The 21837-nt window shown below is 29.7% G+C and overlaps 1 protein-coding gene, 1 long non-coding RNA gene and 1 pseudogene across 3 annotated transcripts; 1 reads left to right on the top strand and 2 right to left on the bottom strand.

Annotated features, from left to right (window-relative positions):
* Positions 1-1205: 1205 nt before the first annotated feature.
* LOC112726218 ((+)-neomenthol dehydrogenase) lies at positions 1206-4971 on the bottom strand. Of its 2 annotated transcripts, XM_025775522.3 has the most exons (5): positions 4823-4923; positions 3793-4048; positions 3313-3369; positions 2884-3072; positions 1206-1816 (listed from the first exon to the last, which is right to left on the bottom strand). In XM_025775522.3, the coding sequence occupies exons 1-5, from the start codon at positions 4840-4842 to the stop codon at positions 1439-1441; spliced, it is 900 nt and encodes a 299-aa protein (XP_025631307.1). In that variant the 5' UTR covers positions 4843-4923; the 3' UTR covers positions 1206-1438. The 2 variants fall into 2 exon arrangements, with proteins under 2 accessions (XP_025631307.1, XP_072064595.1); XM_072208494.1 differs by lacking the exon at positions 3313-3369 and having other exon boundaries at positions 4823-4971.
* A 143-nt stretch (positions 4972-5114) lies between these two features.
* Positions 5115-6265, top strand: LOC112729033 (3-hydroxy-3-methylglutaryl-coenzyme A reductase 1-like; annotated as a pseudogene).
* A 13909-nt stretch (positions 6266-20174) lies between these two features.
* Positions 20175-21837, bottom strand: LOC140176925 (uncharacterized). The gene is made up of 5 exons (XR_011868169.1): positions 21565-21837; positions 21076-21200; positions 20637-20707; positions 20433-20536; positions 20175-20310 (listed from the first exon to the last, which is right to left on the bottom strand). It is a non-coding gene; the product is annotated as an uncharacterized lncRNA (long non-coding RNA).

Raw genomic sequence — 21837 nt, 5'->3', positions numbered from 1 at the left:
ACGACGATGGAGGAAAGAGATGCCTGAGGACCGAGGCTAAGGCGAGAGGCTTGAGAGAAAGAGGTAAACAGCGGAGAGTTGTCGATTTGCTTGAGAGGATAGAGCACGACACCACGGCGGAGCAGATCAAAGGTTTTATAATGCGGAACAGAGCAGAAGTTTCAGAACGGCGTGAACAGAAAAATACGACAGAGCAGAGCAAAACAAGGCGCGAGCTCAAGCAATGAGAAACACGACGACGACAAGCAGAGAAGATGGATTACAGCAGTGGCAGATTTGGCAGCACAAGGTAGAAACAACAACAGCAGCGCAAGGCAGAGATGGTACTGGAGGTGAAGAAAGTGGTAGTGGCAACCTCTTTCTCTGTCGTCTTCTTCTCCTTCTTTCTCTTCTTCCTCCTTTGATAGCAATTTTCCCTTTCTTTTCTTCTCTTCGTCACTCTCTGTCTCTCTCCCCTTACTGTGCATTTTTTTTTCCTTCTTTCTTCTTTTTTTTTCCGCGCAATAGAGAACCCTAATTCTCTTTTTATGGTCCTTCTCTTTTAATCTTAACTTTGTGTTTTATTGTTTTTTTTTATTAAGTTGGATTTGTTTTATTTTAAAATTGATAGAAACTGAAAATCAAAGTTAAAATGTGTATTAAAGATAAGATTTATTTTTTAAAAAAGACATTAAAAATTTTAGACAACACTTAAAAAATAAAGTTTAAAATAAATTAAAAGACAATTCTTATAAAAAGTAAGATATTAGCTTTATAATAGTTGCTTTTGTATATTTGATGGAGCAACACTTAATAAGTGTCTTTTAATTCAAAGGCATCACTTATAGTGTGTTGATTAAAATACGTTGTTAAGTTCTATTTTTTTTGTCACTTGTATAAAGTCTTGTCTATATATATTTTAGACAACATTTTTAAAGTGTTATTTTAAATATATGTTGCAATAGACAAAAAATATTATAGTGAATACGATATCAAATTATCATATCAAAAATACATTTATAATTTTACTGACACTAATTATAAAATGATATTGTTCTTTAATTTGATATACTCACCTTACGAAATTGAACTGCTTCTGTATGTAATTAATATATAATACACAAAATCATAATTTTTTATACTAGCATTATTTAAATTAACAAGTATAAATTTTTATTTAAATAAAAAAAAAAAAAAACCATAGGACAACAACGAATGCACATAGATGAAATGGGACAAAGAAGCCTGCAGCTATATTTACATATGAGAAATTATAATTTCTTCTTATTATGTCTAGAAATTCTCATAATTTAAAATTTCACTCACATATATTGTATTGTCCTTAATTACTATAAACAACTATCCATTATATATTGAGTAAATTTTGAATTAGAAGAATCCTTATGAAGCACACAGATAAAAGACTATACCATCACTCTTATACCCTGTTATACACGCATCAAAAGGGAATGATTTCATCCACTGAATAAAATTGACCAGAAGGAGAATCATCAGGCAACAATGCAAGCCTTACAGGAGATTCAGCACCTTCATCAATGCTCATAAATCCAGTATTCTCATTCAAATCGGTCTTCACAAATCCAGGGCACACACAATTTACTCTAAAATTAGGGAATTTCTTAGCAAGCATTCTCGTGTATGCATTCAAAGCAGCCTTTGACATTGTGTAGCCTGAAACCACTATTGGCCAGTTCTTGGATTCCAATGAACCTTGTTTGTAATCCTTAAGGAACTCTCTCAGAACATCGCCAAGTTTTTGGTTTGTGAGGTTATCAATGTCCTCAAACAATCCTCTAGCCCATTCATTTGGTATATGCTGAAATAAAATAATTGTTTATATATATATATAAACGCTAAAAAATTTGGATATGGAAGTAGGATGGTGTTATACCTTAACGTGATAATTTTTGGAATTTTTTAAAATTATGGGAGGTATCTGTCAATTTTAAAAATTTGGGTACACAAATTGGACTGTTCGAGTACCTGTTCTAAAAATCGGACGGTCCGATTTGTACTCCGTAAATTAAATCATCCCACATTTTAAAAAAATATCACAGTAGATCACAATTTAGAAAAATACCATTATTAATCCAATATTAAAAATAAAAAAGTGTATATATGAAAAGAGTTTCGTCACCATGTAATCTAATTATCTAAAAAATTAAATATAAATGATTATATAAAAATATAAGAATTTTTCATTTTTTCTCAAACTAGGATAGAAATTTGAAACCCTAGCAAAATATAATCAATTATATATAAAAAAATTAATCACCAAATTAGTTATAGTGCATGTTTGGGCGCCATTATTTTGTTAAAAAAAGATCTTTTTTCATTGAAAAAAGATCTTTTTTTATTTTTTAACGTGTTTGGCAAATTTCTAGTAGTAAAAGTAAAAGCACTAGTAAAATCAAAAAAAGATCTTTTTTGAGAAGCTATAATTTACAAAAAAAGATCTTTTTTTCTTAAAAAAAAGATGTTTTTCATATAATAAATAAACAAAAAAGTACTTTTATATTGTTATACCCAAACATAATTGATAGATAAAAAGACCTTTTTAGATGAGATATCCAAACATAAAATTACTTTTACTTCTCTATAAGATCTTTTAAAAAAAGATAACTCAAAAAAAGATCTTTTTTTTTAAAGCTCACCCAAACAAACCCATAGTATAAAATATATATATTAAAATATAAAATACATATTAAATAACACATGTATTTATAAAAAAATATATGATGATTAATTTTTAACGTGTACATAGTATTTTTGAATGAAAATAATATCTAAACAAAAAATAGAAAAAAAAATGCATTTGTAAAATGCATGATATAGTTTTTAATTGTAGAAAATACACACATATATACAAATTAAATATATTACCTTCAATACCCCCATTGCGGAGGAAACATTGACAATCCTTGGTGAAGTGGATAGCTGAAGCAAAGTAAGAAGAGCTTCGGTTACTCTTTCAGCTCCAAAGAAGTTGGTTTCAACACATTCCTTAGCTAGCTCATAATTTTGTCTAACTATGATATTCCAATCGGTCCAACCCGTTAATTCACCCCTTTTCTACACCAACAAATTAGTTAAGGTTATGATGCCATCTATTTAGTGATAATATAAGATATTATCTTAAAAGCTCAAAATAATTTTACACTAATAAATTAATTATTATATATTTATGTCTTATTTCATATATTTTTTATATAAATAATTGATTTAGTTATTATTTTTTATGTGCATAATTGAATAATTTTATAGTATTAGACAGTTTAGTTAATTATTTTTAATGAGAATGAGGGAATTTACCCTTCTAAGGACGTTCTCTCCATTTACTACTCCCCCAGGAACACCTGCGTTATTCACCTGCACCAATATTATTGTGTCGAACATGTATATTCTAATAATTCTTTGGTAATAAACAGTATCAAATATCAATCCAATACATGACTTTAATTAATTCGTCCTTAGAAATTATATTCAATTGGCGTTGAATTTATAATAATGTGTAACAGATATTAAGTATTAACATTATTTGAAAATAATATTTATCAGATCAGTGCCTTTTTAGTACATATTTTTATTTAGAAAAAATATACTCTATATCCTCAAAAATTAAAATGAAATAGTAAAACGTCAAAAATAAAATATAAATGAAACTATCCTCCTATACTTTTTGTGCTTATTAAAGGAAATGTGCGTCAAAATTCAGTTAAATATAAAAGTACTACGATACATCAAATAAAATAATGTGTAATAACAAATATTAAGTACAAATAAACAGCTTACCAATATATCAAGTTTTCCAAATCTTGTCTTAACAAAAGCTGCCAAAGAAGCAACGCTAAGAGGGTCAGTGACATCAAGTTGATGAAAAAGCAAAGCGTCATGAGAGAGGCCAAACTCTTTGTTCAATCTTTCAATGGCTTCCAAACCCCTCTTCTCATCTCTTGCTGTAAGCACCACCACAACGCCACCAGTTGATGCCAATTTCTTGCATATCCCAAACCCAATTCCTTTGTTTGCTCCTGTCACTACCGCATACCTAATAAAGCAAACATATGTTAGTTATTACTAATTGAGATTTTTTTATCCATTGCAAGCTAAGTGGATAAAAGTCTCGTAAAAATATAGAAGTCTCTGGGTAATTAAATTAAAGACTTTATTCTTTCATTCTGTTGGATTAGAAATTTATAGTTATGGGATCAAGATAATTATTATATTTATCAATCTTACATTTAGAATTTACTACTAATTAAGAAGCTATAATATATATTTGAGCCCGATTACACATTGTTTAGCTTCGATTTTGAGCAAATGTTTCTTTTCTTTTCTTTTCTTTTTTCTTTTTCTTTTTCTTTTTCTTCCCTTTTTTTTCCCAAGTGTTCACAAAAATAAAGTGTTAACAGGCAAATTAAGCGATGTATTTTCCTAGGTAAGTTCCCCCCATTTTTAGGTTCAATTTATTATATCACACTTTTAATTGAGGGATATTCAATACTATAAATATAAACTAGTTTTATAAAATTATTAAATTACATATTATTATATAAGGAATCTGTTTGATATCTATAGAATTCAAATTAAGCATTTATTTCTACTGATGATGATATCATAAAACACAGCATTCGTATCAAAAAATTTCATATACTAATTTCTTTTTCCTTTGGATTTTTAAATTTCTTTAGAAGTAAGTTTTAAGACTAGCATAAGAAGATTAAAATCCACAATATAATAATGATTAAAAACATACAATTTCATAATTTAATGTTTTCTTTTTAAATATATATAATTTCATGAGACTATCGTTTCTCTCTACCTTTTTGCTTCTTCTCCCATGTTAATGATGCCCAGCGTATTAAAAGCTTTAATTTGTTACAGAAGCAATTCTAAGAAAAATAACTTTGGTTTGTTTTTATCAGCTAATTGTTGGCATCCTTTTATAGCGAAGCTGCTCATCTTTTTTATCTTGTCTCTATTTAAAAATTATATTATGATAGATATATACGAAATAAAATATATATGCACCGTACACAATAATTGGATATTTTTAGGAGAGAGTCATTATTTGTATGATATCAACATATTTACACGTCATTATAGGGACATATATGTCTATGCGTGCGTTTAATTATTAGTGGTATTTGTGTAAGTGTATATATATATATATATATACACGCAACGTTGGGAATCAAATATGGATATTGTCTAAGGTTAGTTTGAATAGATAATTTAATTAAATTTTTTTATAAAATAAAATTAAAACATAAAGATTTATATTAATAATAAGAGTAAAGGACAAATAGATTTCTGACTTTTTTTTGCAGACATTTTCGTCCTCAAGGAAGGGAAAATACATTCAAGTCCCTCACCTCCAAAAAACGTGGACATTTCAATCTTTCCGTTCAATTCAGGCAGTTGGACTGGACGAAAAAATCTGACCTGGCAGAGGTGGCGCTGACATGGCTGTTACGGAGCCCACGTGGCAGTGAGCTTTTCGAAACACGACATATAAGTCTCCGGAGACGAAAACGACGCCATTTCGTTACTGACCTCCACTTCTTCTCCCTCATCTACCTCCTTGGATTCTTCGGCATTGGCCTTGTCCAACCCATTATTGCAGCTTCCTCTCAACCTTCCTCCGATGAAGAAGAAGAAGAAATCATTAAAGACGACACAAGAAACCCCGGCCCCTGCCCTGCCAGAATAATTGACTGCTCCGTCATCGCCGCTATTTCTCTTGCTCCGCCATCGCAGAAACCTCAGCTTCCACTTCACGTTCCGCCTCAGATTCCTCCTCTCTCTTCCGACGACGAGGAGCTCGTACAGCAGATGGTGTCCGGCGAGGTGCCGATAGGGTTTGTTCAGATTCCAGTGGGTGTTGCGGGTCCATTATTGCTCGATGGGGGTGGAGCACACGGTGCCAATGGCCACCATCGAGGGCTGTTTGGTTGCAAACACAAACAGGGGTTGCAAGGCCATATGTCTCCGGCGGCGCCTCCTCCGTCGTCCTCTGTGATGGCATGACCAGGGCACCTGTTGTCAGGTTCGCCACCGCCGTCAGAGCCGCACAACTCAAGTCCTACCTTGAAGACCCAATCAACTTCGATTCCCTCGCTGTCGTTTTCAACAAGTAATTTTCATTTTCCATAATTTTAGTTCCTTTTTTTCACTCACACCTTCAACACAAGTTTTGATTTTTTGTAATGTTTTTGGTTCTTTGCTCTTTTGGGTAAGTGAATATCGTGACAAGTTTGAATTTTTTCTTGGCTTTCTTTTGTAAAACTCCTTCAGATGCCATGGAAGGAAGAATTTCCTTTCTTCATTCACTCCCCACAACACCCACTTCGTCGATTCTGTGCAGATGAGGGATTAGGGCAAAAAAGTTTAAAAAATTGGGGGTCAGTAATGAAACGGCGTCGTTTTCGTCTCTGAGGACTTATATGTCCTGTTTTGAAAAGTTCATTGCCACGTAGATTCCGTAACGGCCATGTCAGCGCCACCTCTGCCAAGTCAGATTTTTCCGTCCAGTCCAACCGCCTGATTTGAACGAAAGGATTGAAATGTCCACGTTTTTCGGGGGTGAGGGACTTGAATGTATTTCCTCTTCTTTGAGGACGAAAATGTCCGCGAAAAAAAAAGGTTAGGGACCTATTTATCCTTTACTCTAATAATAATTTATAAATTATTTTATGTTTAATTTTTTAGTCACAAAAATTTTCATTTTCCAAAAGAAGTAATAGATATTTTTTATTATAAAAATTATTTTTTTTCAATTTTTATAAATACTTTAAAAAATCTTTTCAAAAATATTTCTTAATAATTTTTTTTATCTTTGTGGAGTTTTGCTAAATATCGCTTAAGAATATTTACTAAATTTTTGTATGGAATTACTAATTTTCTTTTGAAAATAAATTACATTCGTTGAATATATTGGTCGTTTTTTGTTTTTATTTTATCATCAGTTAAAAAAAAATTATTTTAGAAATTTAATAGGTATCTTTTTACCAAGAGAATATTTTTATTTGAGTGAGATTGAAGAGAATAAAAAAGCGTGTTATATTTGTGAATGGTATTTGTTTATACTCTGACCTAAAAATGTTAGCAAGGTCCAGAATAAATGAAATTCAATTAAAAAATATAACACGACGTGTTTCTTCTCGACTTTAAAAAAATTGGGATCGACGATAAAAGAGATCGGTTCTATTTATTTGAGTAAGTAACTAACTCTTAAGATATTTTTTACTATCTCTCTCCTTTATTTAGAAGAAAGATCTCAACATCTTTTTAAAATAAAGAAAATGACCATCTACCATCAAAAGTAAAATTACACTAAAAAGAATAGTTATTACTACTATTATATACTGATAACTTCAGATATATTTAGAGCCTAATCTACTAAAAATCTACTTAAAATTTTTACTAACTTAAGCGTCAGAATCTTTTACAAATATCACCTCTTACTATTTTATAAGAAATACGAATGACGATATTTTAACATCAATAAAAATTAAACATTGTCTAAAAAGAGTCTTAGATCTCACGTTCCGAAAAAACTCAATTTTCTTCAGATACCCTCACAACAGTATTATTGTTGAAGTTGCCATATACAAGAGTGTGCATTGGCTTTTGTAGGTGATAGAGAGCACTAACTAATAAAGCTCTCCAATTTAAACCAATAAGAACATTTATAACAAACTATTACTATCTTTTAGCCACTCAACAAACTGCATATTCACTACTTATTCTATCAGTGTAACTTCTCAATTTAATTGGTGCTAGAAGAGACCAAGGAAAATTCTTGGTAGAGTTCAATGTTCTTTTTTTATAGTTATGTTTTAAAAAGAGGGGAAAAAATCATATAATAACCATTGATTAAATTATATGTTTAAAATGTTTGTAGTGATAGATGTATATTGTGGTCCGTCTGACCTTATTGCACGGATATCAAATTTGAATTATTTCTATACCTATCATATCGATGGTACGTTCTCATACATATAATTTTCGTTCACCAAAAATTATATATTTCAAGATAATGTAATTAAACCGTTGGTGAATAATATGTGTAAAATATTTGTAATGATAGATATGTATGTCGTGGTCCCATTTTTTATTTATTTATGAAATATTGTGGTCCAAACAACCGTCTTAAACATAAATCCAATAATGTTTTTGTTTTATATATCTGATGCTATGACATCGATGTTTAATTAAAAAAAATTATTATTTTATTCATGTTTAATAATTTTAAAAAATTATTGCAGATGGCACTTATAAAATTATTTTTTTGCTCTTTTATTTATAATATAGAATATTTACACATCTTGGATTATTATTATTATTATTATTATTATTATTATTATTATTATTAAAAAGTAAATTTGTAAAATATTTATCAAAATTCTGAAAAATAGACATATCATCAAACCGGTGGAATTAGATAAAAAAAAGTGAATTTGCAATAACTTTTTAAATTTGTGTCATTTTAGAAAAGGAGTATTATTAACTAGTTATGATCGATTACCAAAAATTATTATATTATTTTGTTAGAATTTATTTTATTTTATTTTATATGTTAAAAATTTTGTGTGTATATTGATTATGTTAAATTTGTATTTGAATTATATTTAAATTTAATATATTTAGTTAAATTGTATTGAATTTAATTATAATTATATTAATTTTTTCAAATTCTTTTAAAGTTTAATATCCATAGATACTTTTTTTTTATTGGAAAAAAATAAATAAAGACCGTGACAGAAATAGGATAGAAACGGAGCATTTTACTAAACAGGGCAGGGACGCGGGAGGAGGGTCTCTATCCTCATGAAATCTCATTACCATCCCTAATTAGATATTCAAAGCATTCAATTAGATTTCAACTAGATATAATAAAATAATATATTTATATACAAATATATAATTTTTATTTATTATTTTAAAATAATCAATCACTACAAAATTACATTGATTTGATTAATTAACTGATTTTTTCACCAATTTATTATCAAACAATTTTTAGCTTTTACCGAAACATTCGCATTTGATTTGGCTCTAGTCACAGACCCAAAAAATGTTTATAATGGGACAAAAATATATTAAAATAAATTTTATTAAACATCAATATATTTATAATTTAAAAAATATAAAAAAATATTTATAATTTGAAATTAAAATTATATATATATATATATATATATATATATATATATACTAATAATTTTACTTATATTTATAATAATTATGTATAAAAATTAAAACAAATAATATAAATTAGAATTCAATTAAAAAATTAATTTTTTCAATTAATTTTAATTAATATCAGTCAATTTTTTAAAATTATATTATTTATTTTAAAATTTAAACTTTCAAGTATCTAAAAAATTAAGAATTTTTATAATTAAAAAAATAATTAATAAGGTTAAGTACTGTTTTCATCCCTAAAATCTGGGATAAAAATTAAATTCGTCTCCAACTTTTTTTTGTTATTAAAATCATCTCCAATGTTATAAAACGTTATAAAATTATCCTTTTATCCATAAATAACATTTTTTTAGATAATTTTACCCTTAAACAAAATAAAAAATATTAAATAAACAATCCTACCTACCCCCACCCTCCCACCTAAAACAGAAAAAAAAGACGCAGAACAAAAGAAAAGAGAAACAGAGAGAAAGAAGAAAGAAAAGGAAAGAAAGAAAGAAGGGAATAAAGCAGAGCAACAGCCGGTGTTGAGTCATCGGCGCCAATCACTGCTGTGCGGAGCTTCTGGCGAAGGGAGGGAGGGGAAGCTTTCTGTCGTCACGGTGGAGGTTCCGGTGAGGACTAGCGAATGCTTTCCTTCATGATCGTTGTTCAGAGAGAGATCGAGGGTTGTGTTCATGTTCTCTGCTTGAAGAAGGTTTCTCGGAATAGAGAGGGTTTGTGGTTCATGTGGCATGTGGATCTGTAACCTCTGAGAAGACTTGTTCTTCAGATTTAGAATATCTGGGATTCATGTTCTCTCTTTTCTCTTTTCTGCGTTCTCTCTTGAGTTTAAAAGATTGGATTTTTGAATTTTTTTGTCTTGAATTTGAATGTAATGTTGTTGTTGATGGATTTTTGAATTGGAATATATTGTTGTTGTTGATTTTGTGTTAGCTTTGTTTGATTTTTTTTTGAATTAAAAAAAATAGTTAGTGGTGTTGTTGTGATGGAGTTTTGAATCTGGATGTATTGTTATTGTTGATTCTGTTTGATTTTTTTTTGAAATTAAAAAAAAAAATAGTTGGTATTGTTGTTGTTGAAGATTTGCGTGGAGACTGGAGAAAAAGATGAAGAAGAAAGAAGATATAAAGAGGGGTTGTTATGAGAAGAAGAAGATAAAGGGTTGTTGTTGTGAATGAGAAAGGAAGAGAAGAAGGATATGCATTTAGATGAAATTGTTTATGGAATCGGATCTGCGTTAAGAGAAGATGAAGATGAATTTTTTTTTTAATTTTTGTTTAGGGGTAAAATTGTCCAAAAAATATTCTTTATGGACAAAAGGATGATTTTATAACGTTCAGGATAATCTTAATAACGAAAAAAGGTCAGAGACGAATTTGATTTTTACCCTAGATCTTAGAGACGAAAACAGTACTTAACCCTAATTAATATTAAATAACTAAAAGTCAATTTTTTATCATTTTTTATTATTTAATATATAAATAATATTTTTTTATCTCAACTAATTTTTTAAAAAATAAAAATTTTATTTATATTTAAAAAATTGAACATTATAAAAATTTTATTTATATTTAAAAAATTGAACATTAAAAAATAATTTAAATTAAGCATCAGTTCAATAATTAATTAATTGATTATTTTAAAAAGAACATTATTATTATTTATTATTTTTTTATTTTTAATTTTGATATTAAATTAAATTTAATGCGATATATATAATTATATATTAAATTTAACAAAATATTTTTTAACATAATTCTCAAAAAAATAATTTATAATTTAATATAAAAACAAAGATAATATAATAATAAGATTAAATATATTCGTTTATATATAATTATTATTAATTTTTCATCCTCCGGACAAGTACCCTCTCTCCATTCCAGTTCGCAAAGTCTTGATAGTAGTCTTGCTAAGCTTCGAAGTTCTACTGTTGTGAGATCTTAGTTTTGATCGCAATTTACCTCTACGTCTAAAATGGAGGCGTATGCCATTTTAGCAGAATCACAACTCTAATCTACAACTGTTCTTCACCTCTCTTCATGTTCTCAGTCCTCTCTGCTCACTGCACCATAAAAAAACCGTGCTTTAGAGAGAATAGGTGAGAATGTGAACTTCTCATTAAATACAGAAAAATAAAATGAGTAAAATCAATTTACGATATATCTAGCTATTGCTATTTATAGTTCTCACTAACAGCTAATTAACTTAGCTATGCTAAATAACTACTATCTAACTAGATGCAGAGTCAGCTTATTAGCTCAGCTACAACTACAAATAATATAACCAACTATTATAACTTGCCAAATCAGAATATGCTAAAATAATAAAGCCAATTAGTTAACATTGTCATCAACTTTAAACTAAACCAATCTAGTAGCCCGTTCTCAATTAACCGGGTGTCTAATTAGTTGGTTTGGTCTAATTTTTATAATTTTAGTATTTATTAATATTCTGATATTATTAAAAAAGTGAATTCTAGTATGAATATAAATTGTCGGGTTAGAATGACTAAATTGTTGATCACTCAATGAAACTGTATCTGCTAGTAAAAAGAGATCAACTTTAAATCTTTAATCATGTATTCTTGATTGATTTCTTCTTTGTAGCCACCTTATTAGCCACTAAGAACAATAAGGTTACATCATAATGCACCAAAACGATATAAGTGTAGACATGACCATCTGAGTTTTGTACATTTTTTCTCCAAGAAAATCTTTCAAAATTAAAACCCAATCGAGACTCTTCCACTAAGCTGATTCCCTTGGGTTCTGATGATGAATTTTTCTTCCCTTGTGTTTTTGAAAAAGAAAGCTCAGCAAAAGACCACAGCATCCTAACTAAGACCTACTATTAGTGATGAATTTAAAAAATTTTGACAATAGAGACAAAATATATATAACATAATAATAATTTTTATAATAAAAATATAAAATAACATGTAAGTTATTCTTCATGATATGTCACATTTTAATTGGTCATTATCTTAACTATAGTTGGGTTATTTTGTAATTTATTATTTGAGATGGGTAATTATATAATTTCTTAAAATATTAAAATTCTACCCCGTTAATTGAAGCACGTTCTCACGCAATCTCTTTCTACAGTGCATCATTCATTAACGGGTCGTTGAATTCCCATGGCTCGTAACTTCCCCGTTCTTCCCAGTATAGCCAGCACCAACTTAATTTCTATCTCTTGTCCTCTCACTTAATCCCTATTTTTTTTAGCCATGAATCACTCCTTACCAACATCAATATCATTAATGGTTAGTTCGGTTATTAAATTTTTTTCATTAAAAAAATATATCTTTATTTAATTACATGATGAAATATATATATTCATATGTAAAATATAATATAATAAAATAAATCTATTCAAAATACTTAAAAGTATAATTAAAATCATGAACATATAAATATAATAATAAAATTTATACTCTAACTAAGTAAACATATTTTTAATCGTACATAAATTATTTAAAAAATAAATATATTATTAAAATTAATAATACAAATTTAAAATAATAAAATCTAACTTTTTTACTGTATTTTTTTATAATATTTTTATTCTTTTAATTTATAATTTATTAGTACTTTATTATTTAATTAATGATTAAACAAATTATTTTTATAAAAAATTATTTTTTGTATTATCTTAAAGAAGAGATCAATATAATAATTTAAAAAAAACGTAAAAATGAAATTTTAAATAAAAAAGATTTAATATCAAAATTTTTAAATATAAAAATAATTTGTATAAATATTTAAAAGATAAATATAAATATATGCATAAAATAAATAAAACAGATAAAATGGGAGTGTTCATGTTCTTTATTTATTTTAAACATGTATTTCATATTTATATCTTGAATATCTATACAATTTGCTTTTGTATTTAAAAATTTTAATATTAACTATTTTTTATTTAAAATATCATTTTTACATTAATTTTTAAACTGTTATATTGATCTCTTCTTTAAGAATATACAAAAAATGATTTCTCATGAAAATAATTTGTTTAATTATTAATTAAATAAAAAATATTAATAAATTAAAAATTAAAAGAATAAAATACTATAAAAAATACTTGTAAAAAAGTTGAATTTTATCATTTTAAATTTGTGTTATTAATTTTAACAATTTATATTTTTTAAATAATTTATGTATGATAAAAGATATGTTTACTTGTTTAGAGTACAAATTTTATTATTATATTTGTATATTCCTAATTTTAATTATACTTTTAAGTACTCTGAATAAATTTATTTTATTATATTATATTTTATATATGAATATATATTCTATATATTATTTTTAATGAAAAAAATTTAATAACCGAACTAACCATTAATTATGTTGGTAAGGAGTGATCCATGGCAAAAAAAAAAAAAAAAAAAAAAAGATTGAGTGAAAGGACAGGAGATAGCAATGAAGTCGGCGCTGGCTATACTGGGAAGAACGGAAAAGTTACAAGCCATGGGAATTCAACGACGATTGCGTGAGAGGCAGTAGATCACAGTTAAGGGGTAGAATTTTAATATTTTAAGAAATTATACAATTATCCATCTCAAATAATAAATTATAAAATAACTCAACTATAGTTAACATAATAACTAATTAAAGTGTGACACATCATGAAGGGTAACTTACATGTTATTGGGTTGAGTAGAATTCACCATATATATATATATATATATATATGGAAAAGTCTAGGGGGTCAGCAATTTTATTGTATTTTGGCCAGCATGTAACCAGCAGAGAAATGTGAGCCATTGGATGAAATCTCACACCAATCTCACACCATCAAATCATCATTGATGGCTAATTGATGGCTACCAATTACAAATGTTGCTGCCCCCTAGCATTGCTCTATATATATAATTCAGCTATCAAATAATGTAAAATAAAATAATTATTTTATATGTTTTAACTAGATTTATCATAAAATAATTATTATTTGATAATTTTATTTTACATAATTAAATTCTAAATAATTGTTGTCTATGTTTATGTTCAATGATTTTTTCTTCAAGAATTGGAGCTTGGTATTATAGTTTAAACCTGAGATAAAGACTAATATATTTGGATTTTCTTCATGAATCCTTGAACGCCAAACGTAAGCTTGACTTTATCAATTAATGGCTCAATTCTTCCACCAAATCTGATCCAATCACCGAGCCAAAAAAATTTGAGAATTGGCAATGTGTGAACGACGTGGTGAGCATTTTGATTCTGAATTCAGTGTCAAAAGATATTGCCACATCCCTTATCTACACACAATTATGGAATGATTTAAAGAAATGCTTCCAGCATGGTAATGTTCCTCGTGACTTCGAACTGAACCGTGAATTGATCAATCTTCCCCAAAGTGCCATGTCTGTTTCTCAATATTTCACAAATGTTAAAAGTCCTACGAGAAGAATTGAACTCATCGGCATGTGTGTTTAATGCAATTGTGGTGATGCTCAAGCAATGCACGAATTTCTCCAAACTGAGTATGTACATTGCTTCTTGATGGGTTTACATGAATCTTTTGCATAAATTTGTGGCCAAATCCTTCTCATGGAACCCTTGCCAGCTATCAACAAAGTCCTTTTTCTGATCACTTAGGAGAAAAATCTTCGTATACTTCGTAAGGGAGATGATACTACTACCTCTTTGATTGTCTATATTGATGACATCATTCTTGCTTGATCAACACAAGAATTAGTGAATTACAACAATTTACTAATTATAAAAATAGAAAATAAAAATTATTTGAAGATAAGGATGTATAAATAATTATATTTTTTACTTCGTATATATATAATTATATATATTTCATATATAAATAATTATGAGGTATATTTTATAAATAATTATATTTCATATATATATATATATAAAAGATGAATTTTATAATGACTAACTTCTCATTTCACAACTATTTAATACAAAAATAAAGGGTGCATGGGATTCATTTTTATTCCTTTCATTTTTTAAGCAATTTTATCAAAGTCACTAATATCTTAGAGAAGTTTTAACGGAGAACTCTCTCTTTTTCATATTTATGGCTCATTTATCATAAAAAAAATTAAATTTACATCAATTTTTACATAATAAATAATAAATACAAACTAAAGGTGTCTCTTTCTTTTTTAATAGGGGTGACTCACATTGGCTTCTACTATAGTCCTATCGCGTTAATTAATTAAAATAAAAAATTAATATAACCATTAAATTAATTTTTTATTAAATTAAAAAATAATTGAGTAATATAAATTAATAACATACAAAAAAAATTAAATAACTTCATAAATAACATTAATAATAAAAAATATATTATTCGAATTTTAATTAATTAGCAATATTACTTACGTTAAAGAAATATATAGTTAACGAAAAACGAATTGAATTTATTTGGATTCATTTTTGAAACAAAATCATAATATTAGCAACATATTAGTTGAAAAAATTTGAGAAAAGCATTAGAGAAGATCAGAAGAAACTGTAATAATAAAAGTGCATATAAACTATATTTATAGAATAAATTAACAGAAATTATTTTTTCAATGGATAAATATATTATGTTTTTGTTGTATATTATTATTTGGAGTGTTTTGCATAAGGGTGGAGGTGCAGAGACTGACACAATATGCACCTTACGTGTTGCATATTCAGTACAGAATTTCAAGGTGCTTTAACAAGGATTTCCAACAGAGATTCGTCACGTGTCGAGCAGTGGAATAACACGCACTTTGCGTATTAAAAGAGCAGAAATTTTTCGCTTGGTTCCGAAACACCTTTGCGTCTCATACATGACCACGTGTCGCGCTGCATTATGTATGGCGTGGCGTTAAGATCCAAACTATGCATAAAATATGGAATGTCCATTAGTTGACTAACTGTGGGTAGAATTACTAAAGTTTCTGCGACTGCCTCACCTCCCCATCGCTGTCCTTGTCCTTGTCCTCGTCATCGACTTCATACGTAGTTTTGAACTCCTCGTCACTATCATTCATTCCTTTGTACGCTTCAGTTCTGTTATCTTACACATCTGGGTCATATTGAACTCCATCCACAGTTATATGTTCAAACTCAACATACGACTATATCCTTGGATATTGCACCTGAGTTTGTTGGTAAATATGAAACATCCGCTGAATACTTGTTTCACCAATGATCGGCATAACCTCAAACTATATCAGGCTGTCAAATACGACAACCAGACTACGATAGAGAATGTTGCTCACTCTCTTTATAATATCACTCTCTATGCTCTGACAGATTTTTGGTTACCGACGGATTTTGTCCTTCTATAAAAGCCTTGTCAGAAATTATTTACCGACAGATTTTTTTCCGTCGAAAAATTACCAACGGATTTTTACCAGTTACCGACGGATTTTTCCTCTGTAAATTCTCCATCCATTTCCCTGAGACGACAAACTTTCCGACGGATTTTCCGTCGATAATTACAGACGGATTTTTCGACGGATTTTTCGTCTGTAATTTGAACCTCGGAAAATCATCCCACACTCTGATTACAGATAGAAAATCCGTCTGTAAGATAAGATAGAATTTTTTTAGATTTTTTCATTGCAAAATAAATTTGTTTTCATACAAAATAAATATAAATATAATAAATACAAATTTTTATTGAAGGTATAAATAGAAAAATACACCAAGTGAGTACAAAGCGCTTTCTTTATAATAAGAAGCAATTATTTCTATACAATAATACAATCTGAATACATTAGATGATAAGTAACTACTAGTGGACTCATCAAGATTCAATATCCTAATTTATGGATAGCTTCATTCTTTCTTGAGCTTCTTAGTGATGATGGCAATATACTTGCTTCTTGAGATTCTTGGTCCATCAAAATTATTCGCTGCTTCCCACCTTCTGAGCAGAGGATGTCTACCTTACTATATCCGATCTACACTCAGACAACAAATAAGGCAATTATTAGAAAAAAGAACCAAAAAGGAGTTGTTACCACTGCAGTTACTTTTGATTAAATTTCAAGTATCTGCCTGCAACAATTTTCAAGATGAAACTAAGATGAGTGCTTACCACTGCAGTTACTTTTGATTCAAGAAAGATCAATGGCCATGATTTAAGTTCAGTTTCTTCAATCGGAGGTGCTGGTGGATTCCAAAGTATGAAATAAGGAAGAAGCGCATATGCACCGCCAAAACATGAAAGTAAAAGGGCCAAACAGGAACTTTGCTTTTTGAGCTGTAGAACATCATAGTCAACATTGCAAGGGCATGCAAAGTAATAACAGAGTTAACATTGCAATTGGAGTGCAATTAACATTAACAAACCATGTTAATTTTTTAGGAAATATCAGATTCAGAGTGAAATACCTCCTTCCTGTAGGAAGTAGCAGCATGCTATAGGCCAAGGGCCACAAACCCATTATGTACCACAGTGATACAAGCACTTATTCATTCTGAAACCATCATCTCCTTTCAAATTCAGAAGCTTTTGCAGGAAATACATGTCCCTTGACTAATACAGGGGGCGGGGGAAGAATTAATCCAAAAATTTAATACAAAACAAAAAGATATGAAAATGGATGACATTAGGGAATAATAATTTAATTTCCATGTATTACATCTAATCAGATCTTACAGATAAATTAAAAAAGGGAAAAAGAAAAACAGTTCATTTTCACACCAAATATCTCAAAAAGAAGTTGCTTTTAACTATATAAAACACCTAATTAGATGTCAGTTTAAAAAATAATTTTACGCCCACATTAGTATTCTCTTATTCTATTAAATCCAATCTTTTACCCAAACCATTCAACTGCTATTTAAATGGGATAATTCCTTCTTGGTGTTTATCTTTGCCGCTTTTGAAACATTTAGACCTTTCAAGTAACCAATTCACATGTAATCTAAGTGCAATCTCATCTTATTCATTGCTGTACTTAAATTTATGCGGCAACAAAATTCATGGAGATATTCCAAAGTCGGTTTTCGACCTTGTGAACTTAACTGAATTGTGTCTGTCATCAGATAACCTGACAAACTTCAAAGACAAACTGACACCATAACTTACCTACTCAGAAGTTTGGTTTCTAGGGATACACCTTCTCTAAGAGAAGCAACCTGCCAAAATTAAAATGAACAAGGACACGAAAAATCAGCAAAGGCAGCACAAGGAGTAAAGCAATTTCTATTGGTAAGTATTAAGCAAATGAAAAATCAAACTCGGATATACATTAATATTGTTAGGTTTCAAAGCTCAGTTAATATCTTTTTTTTTTTTGGTTTGGAAAAAGGAGAAGAGGAGGGGGACCCTCACCTGTTTATCAAGCTCCCTAGCTCTGGCCTCCACTTCTTGGCGTTTTTCCTCTACAACTCTTAACTGACAATATAATCAAGCAGATATGTTAAATATCACATAATTTGAGTTTAAAACCAACTTTGTTAGGCCAGAAGAGCGCCACCTTTTCTAATATAACTGGCAATTTTCCTTCTGCTTGTAGTCTAACTTTCACAAGATCAGTTGGATTTGCAACTGCAATTGCCACAACAACTGTTGATAACACAAAGTAAAAAATATTTGCATTACGTATCCAAATAGAATAACATTTATTCTTCATAGTAAAAAGACAAGAATCCACAGATTAGAAAACAAAAATATTTTAATACTCTCTCCAGTTACATTGATTTATTAATGTACTAAAAGAGGTAGAACACAACACAGAATGATAACGGTTCATTTATTGGCTAAGTACACAGAATGATAACCCTTTTCAAGTACACAGAATGACTTAGCCATGCATTTTATACTTAATTTTCAATAGAGAAACAAGATAAGCATTAACCAGAGGAGAGGTAAAAAATTATCAAAAAATTAAGACATCATATAATGTTAGAAGAAGTGAATCAGCTTTATTATACCAAATTCAATTATAAATGAGATTGACTTTGGAGATTTGATACATTGAATTGTTCTATATGGACATAAATAGAAGAAACTATTAGCCCCTAAAAATGCTTAGAACTTAACACTAGATTAAAAAACACTCATAATTAAAAGCAGAAACTGCCTGGCCAGCAATCATTCAAAGTCCCGTGCTTTGCATTAAAGACTTTACACCCACGCCATCACCAAGTTTTTGACTAGCTGCTCGGAACTCTTCCATAGATTTCTCAGGGTTAGTTCTTTTTAAAGATCATGGACGCTGCCAAATAGCAATAGCATATTTGGAACATGTAATGCACACAATGCAATAAACCAGAACAAGTCTAAAAACAAGTGATTCAGATTCAATTCAGTGACTGGATACTTTATACAAGTATTTGATCAATTAAGCAATCAAGAACTGTCATTGAGTTGAGGAAGAGAAGAGGCTTCAACTCACAACAATTATATGAACATGAAAATGCAGTGTCTGAAGAGAAAATAACATAAATGAATCAATTAAATAAATAAATAAGAAAACAGTAAGAATTGAAGTAGAAGATGATGATGGAGAAAGAAGAATACCTTTTCCCTATGTGTTGCTCTCTCAACAGCATCAAGGCTCCTTCTTGAAGAAGCATTCTTCCTTGCCACCACACAATTCACAGAAGCAGAAGCATGATCTGATGCGAATCCAATTCCAGGGCCACACCATACATCCTGAAAAGAAGAAGAAAAAGAAGAAGAAGCATGTTTATGGTCACATGTTATGCTGCTTTTTTCGGTGTTCCTCCTTCTGCACTTCTTGTTCTTCCTAGTGTTCTTCCAATCAGCAGAGGATCGAATCGCAGCAGGAACTGAGACTTGTTGTGATGATGCAGAAGCAGCAGCACAACCAAGTCCCCTGAATGTACTCTTGTTCTTGTTTGTGGTGGTTTCATTGGAGAAAGAGGAGAGGATGAGAGAGGATATGGTGGATTTGCAGCTTGTGGTTTGGATCACGGGGAAATAATGTTGAATCATTATGAACAAAGAAATAATGTTGAATCATTAAAAAGAACTAACCGTTCCATGATCTTTTAGCCACTCTCCTAAAGGCCTATTAGTATTCTGAGGATCATAGGGTTCACCATAAAAAAAGTCCGGAACGACCACATAGTAACCAGAAGCTGCAATCTTGTCTCATGCTTCCTAAACAACAAAAGATGAACAATGTTGGAACACATTGAGATGGAAACAGAGATAATTGACAATAAGAGCAGATTGAATCAGATTAGCCTCCTACTTCTATTGGTGGTAAAATTTATCAAAACCTTCAGAAATTTTAAGTGAAAGACAGCGAGGCTTTAATCTTAGCAAGTAACCTCAAACAAGAAAAGCTTATACCTTCCTTTCTTGTCAATTTTTGTTCAGTCAACTGTCAAACAAGAACACATTCAAATAATTATAATAAAGCAACAAAATTTGGTTTAATGAGGAGAAATAAGCTACAAGACATGTCCTGAATATTAACTCACCTCCAAATCAACATATGAGGGATTTCTTCCTATTGATTTAATAAATTTGTCAAGACCACTTGCATTTAGAGCTGCAATTTAAAGAATCAGACTTTATATATCAGTGTAACTGCAACAATGCATAATGGATCCAACAAAGGACCTATTAACTTCTGTCTTATGTCAACTAAACTCAATATACTAAATTTTCACAGCTAATCCAACAAATTGTGTCAGATGAAATACTTTTCAACCCAGAGCAATGAAACTATGGCAGCCTCATCAATTTTTTAGAATTGCGATTGCAACTAATAATTAATTACATCATGCTGTTAAAACACCTTTACTCTCTGCAAGAGTTGCTATACTTAACAATAAATAGTGAGAAATATCTCAAGACATATGAAGTACAAATATATGTTAATAAAATAATAGAAATATAGAATCCCATAAAGCTTACCCTAAATTTGATTAGGGCACCCCAAAGGACAAATGTCTCATTGCAATCATGATGCCTATGATTCCCTCTCAACCTGCCAGGCCGAATCTCTCCTATATGAACCGAAGCACAAGTGAGAGCTCCACCTGCAGAGAACCAACCACCATTTCCTTTTCAAATTCCAATGGCCACAAAACATAGAATCACATCGTACATCTAAGTCTCCATTAAACCACTCAAATACATCAACAAATCCACTAAACACTAGGAAACAGATCCATAACAAGAATGCAAAATCCTCATTAAAAAAAACAAAGCTAAAATGCAAACTATTCTCGAAATGAACGAGACCCCAAATTACTCCACCCAAAAATTCTCAACTTCAATTTGACTCTACTCCATCGCATAATCACATTATAAACATGCTAATCATGATACAATTTGACATACCGATCTCTAACTAAAAGGTAATGATGAGAAACACCAAAGTTAGAGGGGAAAAAGAAAAACCTAAAATGCCAGAAGCTCGAGCTAGCGAGATAGGGTCGAGGAGCCAACCGCGGGTGTCCTTAGCGACGAAGGAGGGGACGGAGGAGCTGAACCTAACAAGGTTGGCCATTCTATCAGCTTCGCGGGTTGATTCTGTTAGCGGCGGAGAGAAGAAGGAGCCCGTTGACGGAGAGGGGAAAGCTAGGTTTAGCTAAGGGAGTTCTTCGATTTGAAGTTAAAGTTTCTTTGATTTGTGTATTGTGAGTGGAGTTCGAGCAAATGCTAGGTTTAACT

This window comes from Arachis hypogaea, chromosome 12, assembly GCF_003086295.3.
Source record: "Arachis hypogaea cultivar Tifrunner chromosome 12, arahy.Tifrunner.gnm2.J5K5, whole genome shotgun sequence".
Lineage (NCBI taxonomy): Eukaryota > Viridiplantae > Streptophyta > Magnoliopsida > Fabales > Fabaceae > Arachis > Arachis hypogaea.
Note: the sequence above shows the minus strand (reverse complement) of the source record. Positions and strands in the feature narration are given on the sequence as shown.

What these genes read in the sequence shown, in the direction of transcription:
- LOC112726218 (XM_025775522.3), bottom strand. Translation starts at nt 4,842, where the DNA reads ATGGGAGAAGAAGCAAAAAG. An exon ending in ATGGGAGAAGAAGCAAAAAG is followed by an intron (nt 4,049 to 4,822) that starts GTAGAGAGAAAC and finishes TTGCTTTATTAG; the next exon opens with GTATGCGGTAGTGACAGGAG. An exon ending in TTGGAAAACTTGATATATTG is followed by an intron (nt 3,370 to 3,792) that starts GTAAGCTGTTTA and finishes ATATTGGTGCAG; the next exon opens with GTGAATAACGCAGGTGTTCC.